The sequence below is a fragment of the Capricornis sumatraensis genome, chromosome 4 (genome assembly GCF_032405125.1).
Source record: "Capricornis sumatraensis isolate serow.1 chromosome 4, serow.2, whole genome shotgun sequence".
In the NCBI taxonomy this organism is placed as follows: Eukaryota; Metazoa; Chordata; class Mammalia; order Artiodactyla; family Bovidae; genus Capricornis; species Capricornis sumatraensis.
The window spans coordinates 68,800,525-68,823,697 of NC_091072.1; the positions used below are offsets into that span (position 1 = coordinate 68,800,525).

The following is a 23,173-nucleotide window of genomic DNA, read 5'->3' on the forward strand; positions in this document are numbered from 1 at the left end:
TACTAGTCCTTACGTAACACTCATAAAATTGATCATGTGTTACAGGTCTAAGACTGGGAGAGGTACCCAGGGTAAAAAATTTAATGAGACTCAGCCCAGATTTCCTACAAGTCCAATGTCAACACACAAGAGTACCGCCTTAAATTTTGCACCCTGATTGCCTCACTGGCTTTACCCTAGTCCTGGCCTTGATATATTAGGTCACAAAGAAAACATTAGTATGTCCTATAAAGCAGAAACGGAGAAGGCAATGGCAACCCACACCAGTACTCTTGCCTGGAGAATCCCATGACGGTCGCGAAGAGTCGGACACGACTGAGGGCACAGTAAGAATGCAACCACTCAAGTCAAGGACAGAGGCCTCAGGGGAAACTCAACCTACTAATACATAAGGATCTCAGGCTTCTAACCTCTGGAACTATAAGAAAAAAAAAATTCCATTGTTTAAACTACCCCTGTCTATGGTATTTTGCTATGTATGGCAGCACTTGAAAACTATTCATTTCACCTTCTATTAAACAACCACACCTTCTATTAACACATCTTCGATTAATTCCTAGGTAAAAAGATGCAAATTAAAATTAGAGAATTTCTAAAAAATAATGATAATTAAAACACTACATATCATAATCTCTATGATACATTTAAAGCAGTAATAAGAAAATTCTCAGCACGACACTTTTACCAATAAAAATGAAAGAATGAACATTAGGTGAAGTAAATTTCCAACTCAAGAAATAACCCAAAAAATTAAGGAATAAACTAAAAGAAAATACAAGCTATACAACATGATGTTAGAAAACTAAGAACCCACAAAGCAGCTAGTAGAAAATACATGACTTTAGTAAGGTCACAGAATTCAAGACCAACACATAAAAGTCAACTATATTTCTATACGTGTGTGTGTTCTTTTAGGAGGGGCTTCCCTGATAGCGCATTTGGTAAAGAGTCTGCCTACAATGCAGGAGACCTCAGATGTTAGCAATAAACAATTAGGAAGTAAAAATTTTTTTAAATGACTGTTTATACTCACATAAAAATGCTTAGAATTAAAATTAATACCATATGAGCTTGATATATACAATGAACACTACCAAACTTTGATGACAATAATTAAAGATGACCCAAATATAATATAAATATTTCCAGAGTAGAATCAGTGGTAAAGACTCTGCCTGTAATGTAGGAGACACAGGTTCGATTCCTGGGTAGAGAAAATCCCCTGGAGAAGGAAATGGTTAACCCACTCCAGTATTCTTGCCTGGGAAATCCCATGGACAGAGGAGCCAGGTAGGCTACAGTCCAAAGGATTGCCAAGGACTGGACACAACTGTGTGACTAAGCATGCATACAAGCACAGTGCCAGGCACTGGTCCAAAAGCTGAAAAGAAAACGGTAGGCCTAAGCCAGGACTGGTACCCCAGTTATATTCATCCTCCTGCTTATCATTCCCATCTCAACACCACCCCACTATAGGTATTGAACTTGTCCCTTTCAGGACAGAAAGTGTGTCTCACTTATTCAATTCCCTGAATGCCCAGTATCTAGAATTGAGCTTGGCACAGAGTATATGGTCAACAGATGTTTGCTGAATGGAAAACTTCTGGCTCCCAGTCGAGTGCTCCTTGGGCTTCCCTGGTGGCACTCAGCTCAGTCCAGTTCAGTTGCTCAGTCGTGTCCGACTCTTTGCGACCCTATGAATCGCAGCACACCAGGCCTCCCTGTCCATCACCAACTCCCGGAGTTCACTCAGACTCACGTCCATCGAGTCAGGGATGCCATCCAGCCATCTCACTCTCTGTCGTCCCCTTCTCCTCCTGCCCTCAATCCCTCCCAGCATCAGAGCCTTTTCCAATGAGTCAACTCTTTGCATGAGGTGGCCAAAGTTCTGGAGTTTCAGCTTTAGCATCATTCCCTCCAAAGAAATCCCAGGGCTGATCTCCTTCGGAATGGACTGGTTGGATCTCCTTGCAGTAAAAGGGACTCTCAAGAGTCTTCTCCAACACCACAGTTCAAAAGCATCAATTCTGCGGCGCTCAGCCTTCTTCACAGTCCAACTCTCACATCCATACATGACCACAGGAAAAACCAGAGCCTTGACTAGACGGACCTTAGTCGGCAAAGTAATGTCTCTGCTTTTGAATATACTATCTAGGTTGGTCATAACTTTCCTTCCAAGGAGTAAGCATCTTTTAATTTCATGGCTGCAGTCACCATCTGCAGTGATTTTGGAGCCCCCCAAAATAAAGTCTGACACTGTTTCCACTGCTTTCCCATCTATTTCCCATGAAGTGATGGGACCAGATGTCATGATCTTCGTTTTCTGAATGTTGAGCTTTAAACCAACTTTTTCACTCTCCTCTTTCACTTTCATCAAGAGGCTTTTGAGTTCCTCTTCACTTTCTGCCATAAGGGTGGTGTCATCTGCATATCTGAGGTTATTGATATTTCTCCTGGCAATCTTGATTCCACCTTGTGCTTCTTCCAGCCCAGTGTTTCTCATGATGTACTCTGCATATAAGGTTAATTAAGCAGGGTGACAATATACAGCCTTGACGCACTCCTTTTCCTATTTGGAACCAGTCTGTTGTTCCATGTCCAGTTCTAACTGTTGCTTCCTGACCTGCATACAGATTTCACAAGAGGCAGGTCAGGTGGTCTGGTATTCCCATCTCTTTCAGAATTTTCCACAATTTATTGTGATCCACACAGTCAAAGGCTTTGGCATAGTCAATAAAGCAGAAATAGATGTTTTTCTGGAACTCTCTTGCTTTTACCATGATCCAGCGGATGTTGGCAATTTGATCTCTGGTTCCTCTGCCCTTTCTAAAACCAGCTTGAACATCAGGAAGTTCACAGTTCATGTATACTGAAGCCTGGCTTGAAGAATTTTGAGCATTACTTTACTAGCATGTGAGATGAGTGCAGTTGTGCAGTAGTTTGCGCATTCTTTGGCACTGCCTTTCTTTGGGATTGGAATGAAAACTGACCTTTTCCAGTCCTGTGGCCACTGCTGAGTTTTCCAAATTGGCTGGCATATTGAGTGCAGCACTTTCACAGCATCATTTTTCAGGATTTGAAATAGCTCAACTGGAATTCCATCACCTCCACTAGCTTTGTTCGTAGTGATGCTTTCTAAGGCCCACTTGACTTCACATTCCAAGATGTCTGGCTCTAGATTAGTGATCACATCATCATCATTATCTGGGTCATGAAGATCTTTTTTGTACAGTTCTTCATGTATGCTTGCCACCTCTTCTTAATATCTTCTGCTTCTGTTAGGTCCATACCATTTCTGTCCTTTATCAAGCCCATCTTTGCATGAAATGTTCCCTTGGTATCTCTAATTTTCTTGAAGAGATCTCTAGTCTTTCCCATTCTGTTCCTTTCCTCTATTTCTTTGCATTGATCGCTGAGGAAGTCTTTCTTATCTCTTCTTGCTATTCTTTGAAACTCTGCATTCAGATGCTTGTATCTTTCCTTTTCTCCTTTGCTTTTCGCCTCTCTTCTTTTCACAGCTGTTTGTAAGGCCTCCGCAGACAGCCATGTTGCTTTTTTGCATTTCTTTTCCATGGGGATGGTTTTGATCCCTGTCTCCTGTACAATGTCATGAACCTCATTCCATAGTTCATCAGGCACTCTATCTATCAGATCTAGTCCCTTAAATCTATTTCTCACTTCCACTGTATAATCATAAGGGATTTGATTTAGGTCATACCTGAATCATCTGGTGGCACTAGTAGTAAAGAATCCGTCTGCCAATGCAGGAGACACAGAGATGTGGGGTTCAATCCCTTGGTCGAGAAGATCCCCTGGAGAAGGGAATGGCAGCTCACACGAGTATTCTCGCCTGGGAAATTCCATGGACAGAGGAGCCTGGCGGGCTACAGTCCATGGGCCCACAAAGACTTGGACACAACTGAAGCAACTTAGAACAGAAATACAGTACGTGGAGAGATAGGCCATATTCCTTGACTGGACAGACTTGAGATGATAACTCTTCTTAAACTGAGCTACAGATTCAATGAAATGCCAATCAAAATCTTAACAAGTCTTTGCGATAAACTGATTTTCAAGTTTATGTAGAAAGGCAAAGGACTCAGAGAAGCCAAAACAATCTTGCACAAAAAGAACAAGGTAGAAGATAGGCACTACCTGAATTAAACTTACTATGAAGCCAAAGTAGTCAAGAGAGTGATGTTGGTGTCAAGACAGACATACAGATCAATGAAACAGAACAGAGCAGAATACAGACACACACATATATAAGGCCAATTGATTTTCAACAAAGGTATCAAAAGAATTCAAATATATGAGAGATATGGGCAAAGATTATATGGGAATACTCTGTAGTAGTTTTACAATGTTTTGTTAGCTATGAAATTATTTCAAAATAAAGTTTAAAAAACATGTGCATATATAACCTAATACTCTGTAGTTCCCTTCTGGCCGACTCTTCTGCCATCTGTGAAGCTCGCAATTTCTCTTCACACTGATCCTTTTCAGACTGCCTCCAGACATCATGTTCCACTTTCATTTTCTCTAAATCCGCTAATCTGCTCTCAAGTTCTAGCCTAAAACAACAAATGATAATTACATTACAAGAACTACAATAAGCATGATATGACAGCAAAACGTTTTCATCTGCAAGGAGATTTAACACAAAATAAGGTAATTAATTACTTACTTTTCATCTTGTAATTCCACAAGTTTTTGATAACCTTCTTCTTTGGCAGCTTGTACTTTACGTATTAATTCACGGTCCTTTTCTACTAACAGCACTTTGTGGTGTTCAACAGCTGATTTGAGAATTTCATTGTCTGACTGTAATCCTAGTATTTTTTAGAGAAGAACACTCTACTATATTCAATGTTATTAAAAAGAAAAATTGTAATTAAGAGCAAATATTCATAAGTCAGTAAGACAAAAGAACATAGAAAGTCTCTCCAGATACATATCTCAAAGATCTTTACATTCGTTGACAAGTTTTTCCTAATGAAAAAGAGTACCATTCAGACTTCATCTGTCATTTTATCAAGCATGCACAGGAAAAAACCTTAATAAATGGTATATACATTTACTCATTTGGATCTTGAGAGCTGGGGACATTGACCTGGGTAATATCAAAAGAGGTTTAAATACTTCTAAAAGGGTCTGTAATCTAAATCCCACAGAAAGCTAGCTGGGAAGCAGAGTGAATAAAATCAAAACCTATTAGAACTGTTAGATTTCTAATATAAATTGGAAGCTTTCAAGTGTGTCCAATGAATTCACAAATTTTCCTTGTAATGAAATGACAAGTATTTTGTACATGGAATGATTAAAACAAATTCATATCTAACTCAAAGTTTAAAAAAATGCAAAGCTGACTCTCAAACTCTAAGTTCCAAAGAAAATTTGCTCCCTAACACTATGAAAATCCATGAGTCAACATCAAGCAGAAATGAATAATGAAAACAGTCATTCATCATAAGCTCTGTCTGAAACTGGAGTCTAGTTCAACTAAAGACCAATTTGATGAGAGCTGCAGGTCCAGGCAGCTTATTTAAATACCGAAGAAAAGTCAGGAACAATATAAATTCTGAGAAATCTTGATGATAAGGACATTCTAATGCTAAATTGGAGTTTAAAAATAAGCTGAGACTGAACTAGACCCAACAATCGGCCTAGCATCTACCTAAAAAAACATTTTGACTTAAAAATTGGGCCTGAAACCCACCTACGTTCCTTACATTCTTTAGAATTAAAATGATCTGAGACTAATAATCACACAATCTAAAGAGATTTTAAGTTATAAACCTTGGAAGTATGGAATCCTATCCATAAAGTTTCACTTAATTTATGTATTAATCAAATAACTATGATATAACCATAAGATTGATTTTTTAAGTTACATCACAGAATGGACATTTAACACACAAACAAACACAGTACATACGTGCTCTAAAATTAAAATTCAATTAAGCTTAAAATTGGAAATAAAAATTCAGTTTGATCTATTTTAGTAATCTGAACTTATATGTGACAATAACAGTAAAAAGCACGGGAAGTCATATATTACCATCCAGTTCACTTTGAATTTTATTCCTTTCTCTTTCTAGCTCACTCTTAGCTCTTGCTGCCTCCAGTTTGATGTCTGTTATTTCTAGTTTGTTTGAATGCTTAAGCTCCTTTACCTGTTGATAATCAGAAATTGAAATTACTATTGGTCATTTTCTTGCCACTAAGTGCTAACCCAAAAACATCAGGAGAAAGGAGGAAAACCTTTGGTAGCAGAGTACAGAGAGTAGGCACCTTCCAGGAGGGGAGATGCTTCAGTGCCTAGAACAGTACTTGGCACTGAGGAAACAGTCTGCTTCTAACAGAACCGAGTCACTTCTTTAAATAGCTGTGTGGGGTCATCTGGCTTTATCTGGCCTTTAGAAGTTTAACTGCAAGTACCTAAAATCTAACAGTCAATGACTGAAACATCCTCAGGGAAGAAATATTGATGCCTTCTTCCAAAAAAGAGTGCTGGTGACAAGAAGGCATTTTAGGTATAAGACACAGCATATAAAATATTATAAAAGTAGAATATCAACAGTCTGCTCGGAAAACAACAACCAACTTGTTACAGATACAGCATAGGAAGGTGTGAAATCTGTCAGGGAATAAACCTATATGCCATACAAAAGGACTGTTTATCCTGTTAGCTGTTAAAGGTGATATAATCATCTTTATTTCAGAAAGTTAACTCTAAGTGTGTTGGATCAAGAAACTGAAAAGAAATGAACCAATTATGAGGCAAAGGACGGACAAAGTGGACAAGAAAAAATAATCTATTGAATCTGGTGACTAAATTGCGTGTGTGTGCGTGTGCACAGGTTGGTTAGTAGGTTAAACAAGTACAAAATGTATAAATCTAATTTAAACCTTTACTGCCAAAATCTGATTCTTTTAAAGACCCAAGGTCAATGTAACTAATATTTTCTATACAGTTAACCAACACAGCTTTTTCTCTGAGACATTCCTTTTGAAAGTTGAATGATTATAGTTCACTAGTAGTATTGCTTTGTTTATTCAATAAATATTTCTTGAGCGCCTATTATGTGCCCAAGCACTGTCTGAGAAGCTTGGGCATACAGCAGCAAAGAAGAAAGTTTTGTCTCTCTCATCATCTGCACTACTCTCTAAGTTTCCATATCCCTGCCCTTTGGTGAGGTGTTTCCAAAATTAGGTACAGTGCTATATTGAGGATTTAACCATATAGACATAAAGGTTAGATAAGCCTGCATTCTCACATATTATACTATTGTATAAAACTATTAAATTAGAGGAGAAAAATCACAACTATAGAAAGCCAAATATGTAAAATATAAGATGGTGGTAATAGGAGGATAAAGGATAATTTACTTGAGTGAAATAAAAGCCTATAAAAACTAGAGAAGGGAGCTAGAAATAAATCAGGAAGAGGTCCCAGAGCCAAAGAGGGCAAAGATGAGAAATAGAAGTATCTTACTGGAAAAGACTCTGTCTATGAAAGGTCCTGGAACCGGGGTTTTGCACAAAATCTTCACTTTGAAAAGAAACAAATTAAGAAAGTACTGTGCACTAAGACACAACCCTCCAAATTAACCCACAGATTTGCAAATGACACTACACAAAATAAATACCTCGTGCTGACATCAGATTTGCATTTTTAAATCTTCCTGAGGTTCTTTTCTATGAAAGCAAGTCTCAAAGAACAATATTTACAAAGCTGTTTCTAAATGCTTTCAGAGCAGCTAAAAAATTGTATTCAGTTTAAAATTCAAATTTGCTATAGATTTGAGTTTTTATAATTTCATGGATAGAATTCATAAATGCTTTAAAATTTAAATACAGCTATAATGAAAGTCCAATTTGTATGACAAATGTAATCATAACCTGCTATTATACACTAACTGCAGAAGGTTAAGAATGACATACACTTCGTTAGCAAACCACACTGCAGCTGCTTTATAGATGAGGTAGAAAATCAGAGCCATGTTATTTTGCAGAATCTTTCATTTCAATGAGAAGAACTACAAAATATATAAAATCATAGTTTTAATTCATTCAGAGATTTACTGAAATGAGAAAATATTTTTCAATTAATCTATAATCAATGAAACTGAATAAACAGTTCGGTTCAGTCACTCAGACATGTCCGACTCTTTGTGACCCCATGAACCACAGCACGCCAGGCCTCCCTGTCCCATGACCAACTCCTGGAGTCCACCCAAACCCATGTCCATTGAATCAGTGATGCTGTTAGGGGAAGCAGACTGATTGAAAGCGCCCACCCTGGCCAGGCACCATAGTAACTATTTGCATGAGTTGTCTTATGACAGGAGATCCTGATAAGGCATAGGGAACTCATAAGCCACCACCAACCGGAAGAGTTCCCGAAAGGTTGAATGGAAACACTGGGAGTCCGTCCACTTCCCAGAATCCCTCTCGCTAGCATCCACAGTGGCTGAGTGATGCGTGCACCACCAGGAAAGATGAATGATTGGCCAAAGATCACCCAGAAACTAATCCCATCACCATAAAACCCGAGACTGTGAGCCACGCGGCAGAGCAGTTCTCCTAGGTTCCCTTATCCTACTGCTCTCCACCCGCGTGCCCTTCCCAATAAAATCTCTTGCTTTGTCAGCACGTGTCTCCTCGGACAATTCTTTTCCGAGTGTTAGACAAGAGCCCAGTTTTGCCATCTCATCCTCTGTCATCCCCTTCTCCTGCCCTCAATCTTTCCCAGTATCAGGGTCTTTTCCAATGAATCAGCTCTTTGCATCAGGTGGCCAAAGTATTGGAGTTTCAGCTTCAACATCAGACAGGAAGTTATCTTCAGACTACTACTATTATTAAACTAGTGGTATATGCCCAAGCAACAGGCATTCAAATTTATCTGAGGACCCTGATGAGTTTGTTTTCCTTTAGTGCCACATTTTAAAAATCCTAAAATGACTGCACTCATACTAACAGTTAATTAACTTCCTAAAAGATATTAAAAGGAATTATTTGATTAAAAATGGAAAAACCTGTATGAATATTAATTACTGAGATATGACAAATAAAAGTACTTTCTATGAGTAATATGAACCAAATCCCAAATGGGTATAATAGTTTCTTTCTGCCTCTAGATTCCTAGTTTTTAACTTTTGTAATCAAACATCAAAAACTCTAGGAAAACCAGCAATCTTTTCTTAAATAAAATGTACAAGGTTAAAATGTTGCACATAATTTGAAAAGATTTACAGTCTTCTTAGCTTCCCAGGGCCAAGCTACCCTGTTTGTTTTTCCCACAATGTGTTTTCCATGTAGATTCTAGTCTTTGTGAATCTGCTTTACGCTTTTGACACAACAGAAGTATTACTTTTCAGAGAATATTAGCTAGTATTAATAAAACTTTAAGAAGTATAACAAAGTAGCAAGAATAGGCATTTTATAAGGGTTCAGAATCTGTTAAATTACACAAACACACACAAGAAAACAATATGCATAAGCAAGAAATTCAAATATAGTTGAAAAAATGTATTACTCAAGCAGCTCTTCAGGTAAATTCCAAAGAGACAGTATTCAAACTGATCTTTTTCAAAGGTCAGAGATGGAATGACCTTATTAACTTACATAATAAGGATAACTCTGTGGGATGACTTCCTTAAAACTGTACATTTTATTGGAGTCCTAAAGCTCAAACACCTCAAGAGGTAACAGAAGAATTTATCTAACTGAATATAAAATATTTTTAAGATCATTATTTTTAGGCCATCTTTGGTAATACTTTTTAATTCAAGACATTGATAGTTACATGATATAACTGTTCAAAACCTAACAAACATTTACAAATCTGAATAATTTAGACAAAAACACCCCAGGTGTTCCTTTGCATTGCAAACAACCATTTGTGAGAACTGCAAAATGTTGATGAAAATTTCAAGTTGCAAAGAAAACTGTGACAATGCTTAAAACATTATTTTAAAATTTATCCTTCCAACAAAATATTTTTATAATGCAAGATCTCAAATGAAAACTTGATTTGCCTAAAGTTGATGGGTGGTTTCTAATAGACCATTTATATCCAAAATAATGCAAATGTGCCTTTAACAAAACAGGCAACTCTTAGCAATGTATGTTAATAAACATACAGTCTGAAAGTGGAAAATATATGCATTTGCCACAGAAAAAACTGGGTAGACTCTCTTCCAAGGATGGCATCTGATATTTCTAATATCACAGCTTTGGCCTTTCAGATGCAGAAATCCAATTCTGTCACTGCACTTAAAGACAGCTCTCAAGGTCAGAGAGAGGTTACTAAAGTTTACAAAGTTCACACTACTGCAGTTTACAGAAAGTGATCTATAAAACCAGAAAGTCAGTTTATTAATCATGAGAAAAAAATGTAATGGAAACTAGAATATTCTAAACCTGAAGGACCAGTGCATTCTCTCCCTGTACAAAAGTTTTCAGAGAAAGCTGCTTAGGATAATGCAATCAGAACAAAAGGAATGGGAGGAATTGATTATTTCATAGCCACAACTTAAAACAGATTGAGGTATTCCTTTCCACAGTAAGAATAATCTCTTCAGTGGGACTAGAATACTCACACTCTGCCAACTAAAACTATCTCTTTCTTCTGTCATAAACACCGTTTGACTCTGGACAAGGAATTTATGATGAATACATTACTCCTCTAGATAAGTTCCCTATGGTCTAGAAACTTTGAAGATGATTTTAATTACTCTAATAGAAATATAATACATGATCTCATCAACAGAAATCAGTTTTATTTTCAAGTTCTTCGAGCTACCCCAAGTACTGCTAATATAGGTATATTCAGGTGATAAAGCTAAGTGCTTTATATCTCAGTGCAGAATATCTCATTTAATCTCTGCCACACTCTATAAAGTATTAGTCTTCTTTCATAAAAGAAAATGCTAAAGTCTTCACAGAGAAAGTAAATTGCCCAAGATCACACAGCTAGTAAGGGGAAGAAATGTAATTTGAATATGTCTGACTCCCCCCAGTGCTGATATTCACTACAGTATTCTATAAAGTACTTTCATCATTGGTATCCTACTTCTGGTTACTGGATTCCTTATATATACTGCCTTTGAAGGAGGAAAAAACATCTAAATTTCTGAGAATACTGTATATTAAAGATGCTCAAACCACTATATTCTTTAAAAAAAAAAATGCAGATCATGCTGTTGATTCACTCATTTAACAAATATTTATTGAGTGTCTACTGTACCAGCACTGTTCCAGGAGCTAAGATCTAACAGTAACAAAAGCAATGTCCTGGTTCTCCTGGAGCTTATATTTGATTGAAGGAAAAGGGATAGAAAAGACAAAAATAAACAAATATATCACCTGGCATTAAGACATATGAGGGAAAATAAAGCAGATAAAAAAGACAGAGAGTAAGGTGGAGGAAGAGGGAAGATGGTATTTCACTAAGTGAAGAAACCAAAGTCCTCTCTGATAAGGCAACATCAGAAATAGGTGAGGAAGAAAGCAATATACATATGTGAGGGAAGATCATGCAAGACAGGCAAGCACAAAGGCCCTGAGGTAGAAGCCTGATCCAGGAAGAGTGAGAAGACCAGTGAGGCTAGAGCAAAGTGAACAGGAGGGAAAACGGACTATGAGGACTGGGGAAAGACTGCAGAGGCCAGATCACACAAAGCTCTGACAGGGTAGAGTGAAGAGACCAAGTTAGGAGACTGATCTAAAAACTGGACTAGAGTGGCCACAATAAAGGCGGTTAGAATGGTCAAATTCTACATGTATTTAGAAGGTAGAATAAGACCAAAAAAGAGACTTCAGCGTAGAAAAGTAAGCTACTTAAACACAAAATTCCTTTGTCATTATACAGTCTCAAGCATTCTAAAGAATAAAGTAAATACTGAGGACAACTTACTTTACTGGCCAATGTATTTACTTCCCGTTCGGCTTTATGCAATTTACTAATTAACACAGTGTTTTCTTCATTGCTTGATTGTAGCTCTTTTTCCAAGCGTTCAGCCTGTAGTTTAGCTGACTGTTTTTCAGCCTTTTATTAAAACAAAATATTTTAAAATTTGCTGATGATTTTTCACAATTATATAAAAATAAAATAAGCACTAATAAATGTAATCATCATACTACCTCAAATATTCAAAACTTCAACATTAACATATACCAAAGTAACAAGTTTTCTCAAAGCAATTAGAAGAATTCAAATGAAAGAGATTTGTTCCAGGAAATATGCAAGGTTACCTAGACAACTTACTTATCAACAGCCCCCACCACCAAGCTAAAACTCATATACTTCTCTCAGAGAATACATACCTAACACACGCATTTGATACCTCTTTACTATTATTGTGAACATAATTCAAATAAACATTCTGGAGGATTATAAATGCAGAGAAGATATGAAAAAATATATTACCAGGTAGACAGGAGGGCTCATTTGTGGTATTAAGAAGTGAGAACTGAAAATCTAAAATCAATGGAGATTAAGGAAAAAAAAAAAAACCCAAGAGATGAAAATTTTAAAATCCTCAACTAATCTGGAGCTTCTGGAAGTATGGGGAAAGAACTCCACAGTTCCAGACCTCATCACATAATAAAAATTCTTAATGAAGTTGTCAAGAAAATTCCAGGTTGGTAATACTCATAGTACTCTTTAATTAGAAAGGGAAAAATGAATACTTTTTAAAAATATTTCTGTTCAAAATAGCTAACATGAAAACATTTTGCAATTAAAGGATGAGCTTCAGTTCTATAACATCTCATTTCCTATATATCTTAAATATGATAAGGAGTACATTAAAAATGATTCAAAAACTTATTTTCCTCACATATAAAATGATACTCTCCAGACACAATGAGAGCCAAAAAAACAAAAAACCCAGCAACAAAGAAAGGCATGCTACTGCCATTTACTTATTTTCATCTGACAAATAATAAAAACATAGGCTTTTTTGAAAACATCACAAATAAACTTCCCACCCTGTGTCATCATTCAACTTGTCCTAAAAATAATCACTAAATGACCTCAACACAAAGTTTCACACAGAGATCACATACCATACTCAAATCACAATCATCCCACTTAATCTGTCACTGAGGAGATACGTTAAGGATGGAAGGTTGGCAACATAAACACTTCATTCTGAACTGCCTCGTGTCTAAGGTCCAATGATACTGTCCAATAACAACTTTAGTTCAGAAATCCACTAAATACTGTCAGGAGTTTCATTCGGAAAACAAAAAGGTGACTTCTACTCTTCAAAACATACTAATATACTTCTTTTACCAGTTGGTAGCCTGGAAAAAAACTCACTATTTTGGATTTGGATATTGCATTTTAAATAAAAACTTTGTGCACACTAATTTCCCTCCAGTTCAAATCACTTCACAACTATTTTGAAACATTCTGAAAACAAAACATTTCAGATTGCTCAAAATAAATAAACTTTTAAAAACTATGAAACTAGTATATTTGCTTCACGTAAGACACTAAGCATTATCTGAATAAAATGGTAAAGGGGTCCAGAATTAGCCACTGCAACATAAAAATTACTTTGAGCTGAAGTCTTCTGAGAATCAGGAGACACAGGAAAAACTTTTTTCTTGAACTCCTCTTATCTGTCTAAAAGCAGAGCCTCTAAAAAGAATTTAAGTGTTAGAATTCCCTTCCCCAGGAGTTTCATAACTAGGGAAGATCAATTTCTACCACAGGAGACACCATCACCAGGATAAGAAATCACCTACACAAACATAATCACAAAATTGTCACATCTCCCATTTGTTTTCCTAAGGGCCCATTTACCTTTCCTAAAAGTCATGTTTTCCTGTAATTGTCCTTTCTCCCCATCTCTTTTCCTCATTAAAATGGTGTATAAGCCCCAAATTAAACTGTCTCTGAGTCACATTTTTCTGTGAACTCCTGTTTACACACATGAATAAAAATCTGCCTTTTCTCTTGCTAATCTGTCTGTTGTCAGTTTAACTCACAATCCTCAAACACTGAACCTAAGAGGATAAAGTAAAAGTTTTTCCTTTCCAACAATGGAAACCAAGAACTTCATAGGAGAATACCTAAGAGTACTAATGTAGCTCTGACAGGGCTTTTCTTTCCCTAATGAACTTAGGAATACTTCAGTGAAGGCTTTATATGTATTAGCAGCCAAGCTGAACTTTGTTACTCTGGCACGAAGCTGCCATAAGACATAAGTGCAGTATTTCTGTTGAAACAGGATTTATGATTTTAAGATCGTAAATCACAGAGTAAGGGAATGACTAGAAAGAAATTGCTCTTTCTGGTTTGAGACGATTTTAGTCTTCAGAAACTCAATTTTTAAAAAATATTTTTTAATATTCTACTCTGTGGCATTAAAAGAGTTAAAACATTTCAGCTAGATGACATGACTCCCAAAGAATAAATAATCCCTTTGTAAATGTGGTAGCATAGCTATTGCTTCAATCAAGAGCTTTCTTCTTTATAGAAAGTATATCTACTCTTGGGATTCCACAAATGCGTCAGCATTAAAGTGGTGAGCACATATTTATGCTCTAAAAATCAAAGGTCTGTCAACTGCACTTCAAATTAAAAAAAGAAAAAGGATGCCATAGTCTACCGGGAAGCAATTAAAACCTTACCTCCAGGGATCTGACTGTAGCCTGCATCTCAGCCAACTGCCGCACCTGAATTCTTTGGACATTTTCTACCTGAGCACTAGAATTCTCTTTTTCAGCTCTTAATTCTGCTATTTCAGCTTCTAAACTTTTTAATTTCTGATGCAAATGGGCTTTTGCTCGAACAAGTTGCTCCATTCGTTTGCTCTCTCTTGTGGGATCAACACTGTGCAACTGGTTAAGGAGTTCTTTATCTTCCTCCAATCTTGCAATCTAATAATAATTTGAAAGAAAACATACAACCTTAAATTATCAAATTTTCAGCCATAAACATGCTTTACAAGTCAGCAAATTAAAATTTGAAATTGCACAATACGAAACAGAAAAGCTCAGGTGGTGAATGAAAAAGGAAAGGAAAAAAAATCCTAAAATGTCACGTTCTTCATTCTGTACTTGGCATGACTGAACTGTGAGGGCAAGGACCCTGTCCTATTTTTCTCCCTCCATCTCCTCATGGTGTTTAGCACAGGGCTTCATCAGATGCTGGCTAAAGTTCAAAATTAAAAATAATACTACAGAATAATTTAAAATATGTCCCTATTTTTAAAATTCATCAGAACATTACAGGGACTTATGCAAGATCAATATGCTGATTACTCCTAAGCTTTTCCTCATCTGACAGTAATTCTTTGGCTATATCTACACTAATAAAATCATCTACTCCAAAGCAACTTTATTTATTAAAAAAAGCTGCTTGTCCATATTACTAACTACAAATGTGACTGATGAGAGTTTTAATGATAGCTGAGAGTTTATTAAAGCCCCAGTTGTAGTGATGGCCTAGTTCTTAATTCTCAGATGCAAGAAAGAACTGAAAATCACTACCCCAGGGTAATGACAAATCACCAGGGAACTTGTTGAACAGAAAGACCAATGGTCTTCTTATTCATGCCAACCACTGCAACTGGATCCCACGCACCTCAGCATCAGGAGATTTCAAGCTGCTTCCTAACCTCTAAGGCACTTCAGAGGTCTCTCACCTCCAGGAATGAGGGTCCAAGTAATCAGAGTAAAACTCATTCTTTCCCTTTGCTGATCTCTCCAACTCCCTATCCCCTACTAACAAATCTTTGTTGTTAATCTTTGTTCCTCTTTTTATATATGGGGTTTCTTTAGATGATTTAACTTAAAAAAAAATTCAGTTGTTTAAAAAAGAGAGAGAGAGAAAGAAAGTTAAAAACGACAGCTATAAACATCCCTGGGGTTGTTTTAGCCAGGATGAGCTTAGAAGGCTCACTTTAAGCCAAAAGGACTTAAAGTAATGCTCTGCAGCCTGGGCCAAAATGGCCCAAGAGACAACTGACTGCTCACATTGCTATAAATGAATCTAAGAAGTGCAGTCAATAAGCAACAGAACCAAACATGGAACAATGGCTGCTACTGCTGCTGCTAAGTCCCTCAGTCATGTCCGACTCTGTGTGACCCCATAGATGGCAGCCCACCAGACTCCTCTGTCACTGGGATTCTCCAGGTAAGAATACTGGAGTGGGTTGCCATTTCCTTCTCCAATGCATGCATGCATGCTAAGTCACTTCAGTCGTGTACAACTCTGTACAACCCATAGACAGCAGCCCACCAGGCTCCTCTGTCCACAGGATTCTCCAGGCAAGAATACTGGCATGGGTTGCCATTTCCTTCTCCATGGATCAATGGGCAGGTTCCAAATTTGGAAAGGAATATATCAAGGCTGAATATTGTCACCCTGCTTATATGCAGAGTACATCATGAGAAATGCCCAGCTGGATAAAGCTCAAGCTGGAATTAAGATAGCCAGGAGAAATATCAATAACCTCAGATATGCAGATGACACCACCCTTATGGCAGAAAGAGAAGAGGAACTAAAGAGCCTTTTGATGAGGGTGAACAAGGAGAGTGAAAAAGCTGGCTTAAAAATCAACATTCAAAAAACAAAGATCGTGGTATCACGACCCCATCACTGGTCCCATCATTTTTGTCTATTATAATGTAGTTCAGAGTAATCTGAGAAGGGTGTAAGTTAGAGAATTTGGAATATTTTAAATAAAGGAGTAGAGTCTGAAGTCAGGCTGGTTGATTCCTCCAGTTCCATTCTTCTTTCTCAAGATTGCTTTGGCTATTCGAGGTTTTTTGTATTTCCATACAAATTGTGAAATTATTTGTTCTAGCTCTGTGAAGAATACCGCTGGTAGCTTGATAGGGATTGCATTGAATCTGTAGATTGCTTTGGGTAGTATACTCATTTTCACTATATTGATTCTTCTGATCCATAAACATGGTTTTTTTCTCCATCTATTAGTGTCCTCTTTGATTTCTTTCATCAGTGTTTTATAGTTTTCTATATATAGGTCTTTAGTTTCTTTAGGTAGATATATTCATAAGTATTTTATTCTTTTCATTGCAATGGTGAATTAAATTGTTTCCTTAATTTCTTTTTCTACTTTCTCATTATTAGTGTATAGGCATGTAAGGGATTTCTGTGTGTTGATTTTATATCCTGCAACTTTACTACGTTCATTGATTAGCTCTAGTAATTTTCTGGTGGACTCTATAGGGTTTTCTATGTAGAGGATCATGTCATCTGCAAACAGTGAGAGTTTTACTTCTTCTTTTCCAATTTGGATTCCTTTTATTTCTTTTTCTGCTCTGATTGCTGTGGCCAAAACTTTCAGAACTATGTTGAATAGCAGCGGTGAAAGTGGGCTTGCCCTTTGTCTTGTTCCTGACTTTAGGGTTTATAATAGCCAGGAGATGGAAGCAACCTATATGTCCATCAGCAGATGAATGGATAAGAAAGCTGTGGTACATATACACAATGGAGTATTACTCAGCCATTAAAAAGAATACATTTGAATCAGTTCTAATGAGGTGGATGAAACTGGAGCCGATCATACAGAGTGAAGTAAGCCAGAAAGAAAAACACCAATACAGTATACTAACACATATATATGGAATTTAAAAGATGGTAATGATAACCCTGTATGCGAGACAGCAAAAGAGACACAGATGTATAGAACAGTCTTTTAGATTCTGTGGGAGAAGGAGAGGGTGGTATGATTTGGGAGAATGGCATTGAAACATGTATAAGATCATATAAGAAACAAATCACCAGTCTAGGTTCGATGCAGGATACAGGATGCTTGGGGCTGGTGCATGGGGATGACCCAGAGAGATGGTATGGGGAGGAAGGTGGGAGGGGGTTTCAGGATTGGGAACATGTGTACACTCATGGCGGATTCATGTTGATGTATGGCAAAACAAATATAGTATTGTAAAGTAAAAATTAAAAAAATAAATAATAAAAATAATAACAAATAAAGGAAACACCTGGACCTAAAGCAGCACTTCAGATAGAACTTTAGAACCCACCAGAACTAAAGTGTTCTGAGAGGTTTCATGATGTCTACCAATGTGATTATGTACATGTCAGCGTAAGGACCCAACCAAGGAGGGCATGATCAGTTCTCCTGCTACCAGTGCTATAAGGAAAACAGCATGTGGTAACAGAGACCCAGAGAAGTTCTCCTTTTTGCCACAGGAACTTTGGCTTCTCATGATCCCTACATAATCCAAGGCAGAGCACAGCCAGTTTGGGACACATGATGGAACAGCCTCAGAGACCTGTCATTATGTATTATATCAGTTTTTCATATGGTGCAATGCTCACTGCCCTCTCTCAAGATCTTAATACTTCTGCACTGGATTACTCTTTCACTCATTCAGCCTACATTACAATCACCTGAACCTAAAACTCTCTGTATTGTTCTTCATTACTATTTGCAGAATAATATAAAATCAGAGTCCTAATAAAATGAAAACACAGTAGTACCACATCCAAATAAGAATGTATGCAACTTCAGAATCTCATTTGTATAAAACCCCACACTTAATATGTGCTTACAGTCAAATGCACTAAGAAATCACGACATCTCTTTTTCATAAGATATCTTACTTCATGTAATTTTTAAAATTTAAAGTATAACGAGGAAAATGTGAATTCCTAGCGTGCTCCTCAGGAAAACACTAATAACAAAATTTTCCTGAAGTATTACCATATGAACCAAAACTTCTTTCATCTGTAGAAGTGAAAACGTACACTTATTGTGTGAGTCCTTAATTAATGCAAGAAAATCCAATTATTTTTAATACACCAAGATAATATATTATATACCAGTTAAAGTTGTAAAATTGATAGATGACAAGGGTAGGCCTTACTTTGAAGTTTTACTACTGTTTTGCAATCCACATCATCTCACTAGTTTTTACTTTAATTGTATAGAGAAACTGGAGTGTAAAGATAAGTGATGGAATGAAAGCAGACACCAATTATCCACTAATTAATACTGCTCCTGCATAATCAACTGGGAAATAGAAAGGAGAGAACTTCGGCCTTATTAGAAAGTTTTACTTTTCCAGCTTTTACTAATCATGGCATAGAGCTAGCCATTTATCTCCAGATTTCTAAGAACGTCATAACACATTCCAACTAGAAAATTAATTTGCCACTGGCATCTTAAAATTTTTAATGATTATCATTTGGTCTTTCATGGATGAAAAATAGAATAGCCATCAGATTTCAGATGCACGTTTCATTCTTTAAAAAAAAAAAAGATAAAACTAAGAGAGCACAAATAATCATTACCAGATAAACATCAACCAACATTAGATTTTAAAAGCAAAATATAAAATAAAGCACCATTATCTTTAATCTCAGTAGTTACTCTTCAACATGCTAAAGCTACATTTTAAATTTGAAATTTTTATCATTCCTTTTCCCAGAGGAAAAATTTTATATGTAGTCCCCTTAAATCTATCATTATTATAGATTCAAAATCTTATATAAGTCAATTCATTTCTCTACAACATTACAGTGGTAGATGGCCCCTAATTAACATGGCAACCTTGAATCATTAGTAATTTCAAATTTAAAACTCTGGGCTGGGAGTTGGGGTACTGGAGTTCAGTTAACTTGGCTAATGAGTTTCTGTGAAACTTTGGGCAAGTCCCTTATCTTGTGCTTCAGTGTTTCCATTTAAAATGGAGAAAATAAGACAGTCCTGCCCCATTTCACTGACCATAATAGAAGTGAGATCAAATGTTTAAAAAAAAAAAGGCCATAAATAATTTTTTAATGAAAAAGACTATTATAATTATTTTTAGTTTTTTCAGTACCAAATTCTTAATGGACTCAAATGATCTGAGGTTCATTCAACTTCTTACATTTCAAATAATCATGGAGCAATCTGCTCACTGATAAAAAGAAATCAGTTTGATCTAACTAGTAAATGTTAAAGGAAGGAGAGTATATTTTGGCTCTTAATTCCAAATAAAGACAATGCAATAAATATATGATGAAGATGTGTTTGTACACAGAACACTCCCCATAACAACAGACCGCAAGCAATTTCTTTTTAATAAATTCAACTAGCATTAGATTTCTTATCTGAATGAAAGTGTGTTAGTTGCTCAGTTGTGTCCCAGTCTTTGTGACCCCATGGACTGTAGCCTGCTAGGCTCCTCTGTCCACGGAATTCTCCAGGCAAGACTACTGGTGTGGGTTGCCATTTCCTTCTCCAGGGGGTCTTCCCTATGCAGGGATTGAACCTGGGTCTCCTGCATTGCAGGCTGGTTCTTTCCCATCTGAGTCAGCAGAGAACATAGCAGGATAAAACGGTTATTTCTCTTTCCATCCTGAAAAATCACCTAAAAATAACATGAGGAATAAGAAACACAAATTTCATTTTTGGCAAATTTAGGAGACAAACCACAAAATGGTAAAAGAGGCCGCCTAACTCAACAGACACAGAATACAGTTGTAGACTACAGGCATTGTTACGATGGTAGACGTCAGAAAGAACACAGTGATGGTGAGGGGCACAATGTTGAGGGTGATAGGCACTCCCTAAGGTATAAACTCCTTAATTTTTATCAGTGGAAATAAGGCGCATGGGCTGACAGCCAGAGCTCTCCTGAATATGGTTTGATTTTAATAAGTAGAGGGGGACACTGCTAACCAAGCAATCATACAAACTGTATTTGCAAAGAGAAGTCTGTCTCTGTGGCTATGCATCTTCATTAACTGGGGCAAAAGGAAAAAGGGAAAGAAGAAAAATTAACAGTCAAAAAAGAACATTCACAAGAAAAATGCTGCTATAGAGCAGATGAAAATAATGACAAATATTAGCCATATAATTATTAGCCAATAAAATAATTATGCAATCAGCTCTAAGTTGAGATTCACAAAAAATATATAATCATAAAATTTTATTGACTAGTAGCATAATGACTAAACCAGTATAATCAGTCACTCACCTCTGATTTGTGTTTTATTTTTTCTTCTTCTAAAATACGTGCAAATTCTTCTTTCTGGTGTTCAAATTCTGATTTGAGAAATGTATGTTCATAGCGAAGCTTATTATATTCAGCTCTATACTTTTCCACTTCCTAAATTTAAAAAGATGGTAATTTATCACAAATTTTAAAACGAAATTTATAGTTACTTAAAAAATCACTTTTGCAAAAAATTTAAACTGTTTTATACTGAAAGCCATTCTAAAAGTAAAAAATAAGCTTAACAGAAGCATAAACAAACTTTGGAAAAGTCCTCATGACAAGAATGCTACAAACAGAATTAGCACACTCCTGAAAAGGTTTTAATAAAGCAAATTATCATTAATCTCATTTCCTCATTGATTTTCATAATAGAAATGTGTAGCATGTCAGGAGTTTTGACTTCTTGGCTTAATAAAATAATATTTAAGAATGTAGCACACCTTTCAAAATAGATTTTAAAAATTAATTCTATGAGAGTAGCACTGAAATACTTACACTGCCATGTGTAAAATAGCTAGCTAGTGGGAAGCTGCTAAACAGCACAGGGCGCTCAGCTCAGTGCTCTGTGATGACCTAAAGAGGTGGAATGGGGGGTGGGGGTGGAAGGGAGGCTCAAAACGGAGGCTATATGTGTATACATACGGTTGATTCACACTGCTGTACAGTCAATATTGTAAAGCAATTACATTCAAATTTTTAAAAATAATAAAAATAAAAACTAATTCTATAACGTGAAATGCCATCTTAAAAGTCAAAAAGGACGAATTCTAAGTATGTAAATGGTTATCTGAATGCTTAGCATAATAACCTAAGGTTCAATCAAATGTTATAATGATAGTCCAAGTCAACACACCAGTCTGAAGTGTAACTTCAACCCTCCTGACTAACCAACAACACATGCAATACCTATGACCCAATTCTGCTTCCTAACGATAAAAGTTGATAGCATTCTGAATCTCAAGAAAAACTTAGGTAAAAGAGCAAGGAGGAGACACTATTTCAACATGCATCAGTGAATTAATAAGGAAAGCACACCTTCTAAAATACTCAGCTCACTGTATGTAAATCTTTAGTTGAAAGATTTCTAAGCCAGTTTATTGACCAAGAAAGTGGGTTTCATGATTTTATTATGGACATACCTCAGTTAAAAAAAAAAAAAACCCTCTCACTTAACTTGATCATCTAACTCAGGTTAAGTGATTTTGTTATATCCCCAAATTAAATCTACTCAGTTCAGTTCAGTCTCTCAGTCATGTCCGACTCTTGCAACCCCATGGACTGCAGCACACCAGGCCTCCCTGTCCATCACCAACTCCCAGAGTTTACTCAAACTCATGTCCATTGAGTCAGTGATGCCATCCAAAAACCTCATCCTCTGTTGTCCCCTTCTGCTCCCACCTTCAATCTTTCCCAGCATCAGGGTCTTTTCAAATGAGTCAGCTCTTCGTATCAGGTGGCTAAAGTATTGGGAGTTTCAGCTTCAACATCAGTCCTTCCAATGAATATTTAGGACTGGACTGGTTGGATCTCCTTGCAGTCCAAGAGACTCTCACAAGTCTTCTCCAACACCACAGTTCAAAAGCATCAATTCTTTGGCACTCTCTTCATAGTCCAACTCTCACATCCATACTTGACTACTGAAAAAACCATAGCCTCAACTAGATGGACCTTTGTTGGCAAAGTAATGTCTCTGCTTTTGAATATGCTGTCTAGGTTGGTCATAACTTTTCTTCCAAGGAGTAAGCATCTTTTAATTTCATGGCTGCAGTTACCATCTGCAGTGATTTTGGAGCCCCCAAAATAGTTTACTACCACTAAACTGTAATGCTTTGGTTACCAACAAGGATGATATTCAAAAAATGACTTTATCAAGCCAGAAAATCATTAGGAAAAGAGGATTCCACAACTGTTTTGCTCAATGGCAGTATCACTAGACTCCAACTTTCCAAAGGGGTCCATTGTGAAGGGGACAATATTCATTTGCATGTATAAGGTTCAGTATAATTATCAAATAATGTAATATATAAAATATCTAGCATAGTACCTAATATAGTTAGTATTTGCCATCTTTTCCTGTTCCTTTACCAAACAATTAGTCACATTATACTAACATTACATATGAGCAACATCTCAATTTGAAGAAAAACTAATAAATTTTCACTTTTCTGAGGTTGCC

The 23,173-nt window shown here is 36.5% G+C and overlaps 1 protein-coding gene across 2 annotated transcripts in view; it reads right to left on the minus strand.

The window, feature by feature from the left end:
- CEP83 (centrosomal protein 83) overlaps positions 1-23,173 on the minus strand; it is a 137,479-nt gene that overhangs the window by 40,510 nt on the left and 73,796 nt on the right. The window contains exons 5-10 of one of the 2 annotated variants that reach the window (XM_068970942.1): positions 20,977-21,108; positions 14,653-14,901; positions 11,924-12,055; positions 6,062-6,176; positions 4,688-4,832; positions 4,425-4,574 (exon numbers count right to left, since the gene is read on the minus strand). In XM_068970942.1, coding sequence (XP_068827043.1) covers positions 4,425-4,574; positions 4,688-4,832; positions 6,062-6,176; positions 11,924-12,055; positions 14,653-14,901; positions 20,977-21,108 — 923 coding nt within the window. The remainder of the gene's footprint in view (positions 1-4,424; positions 4,575-4,687; positions 4,833-6,061; positions 6,177-11,923; positions 12,056-14,652; positions 14,902-20,976; positions 21,109-23,173) is intronic. The other variant, XM_068970943.1, reaches the window with a different exon arrangement.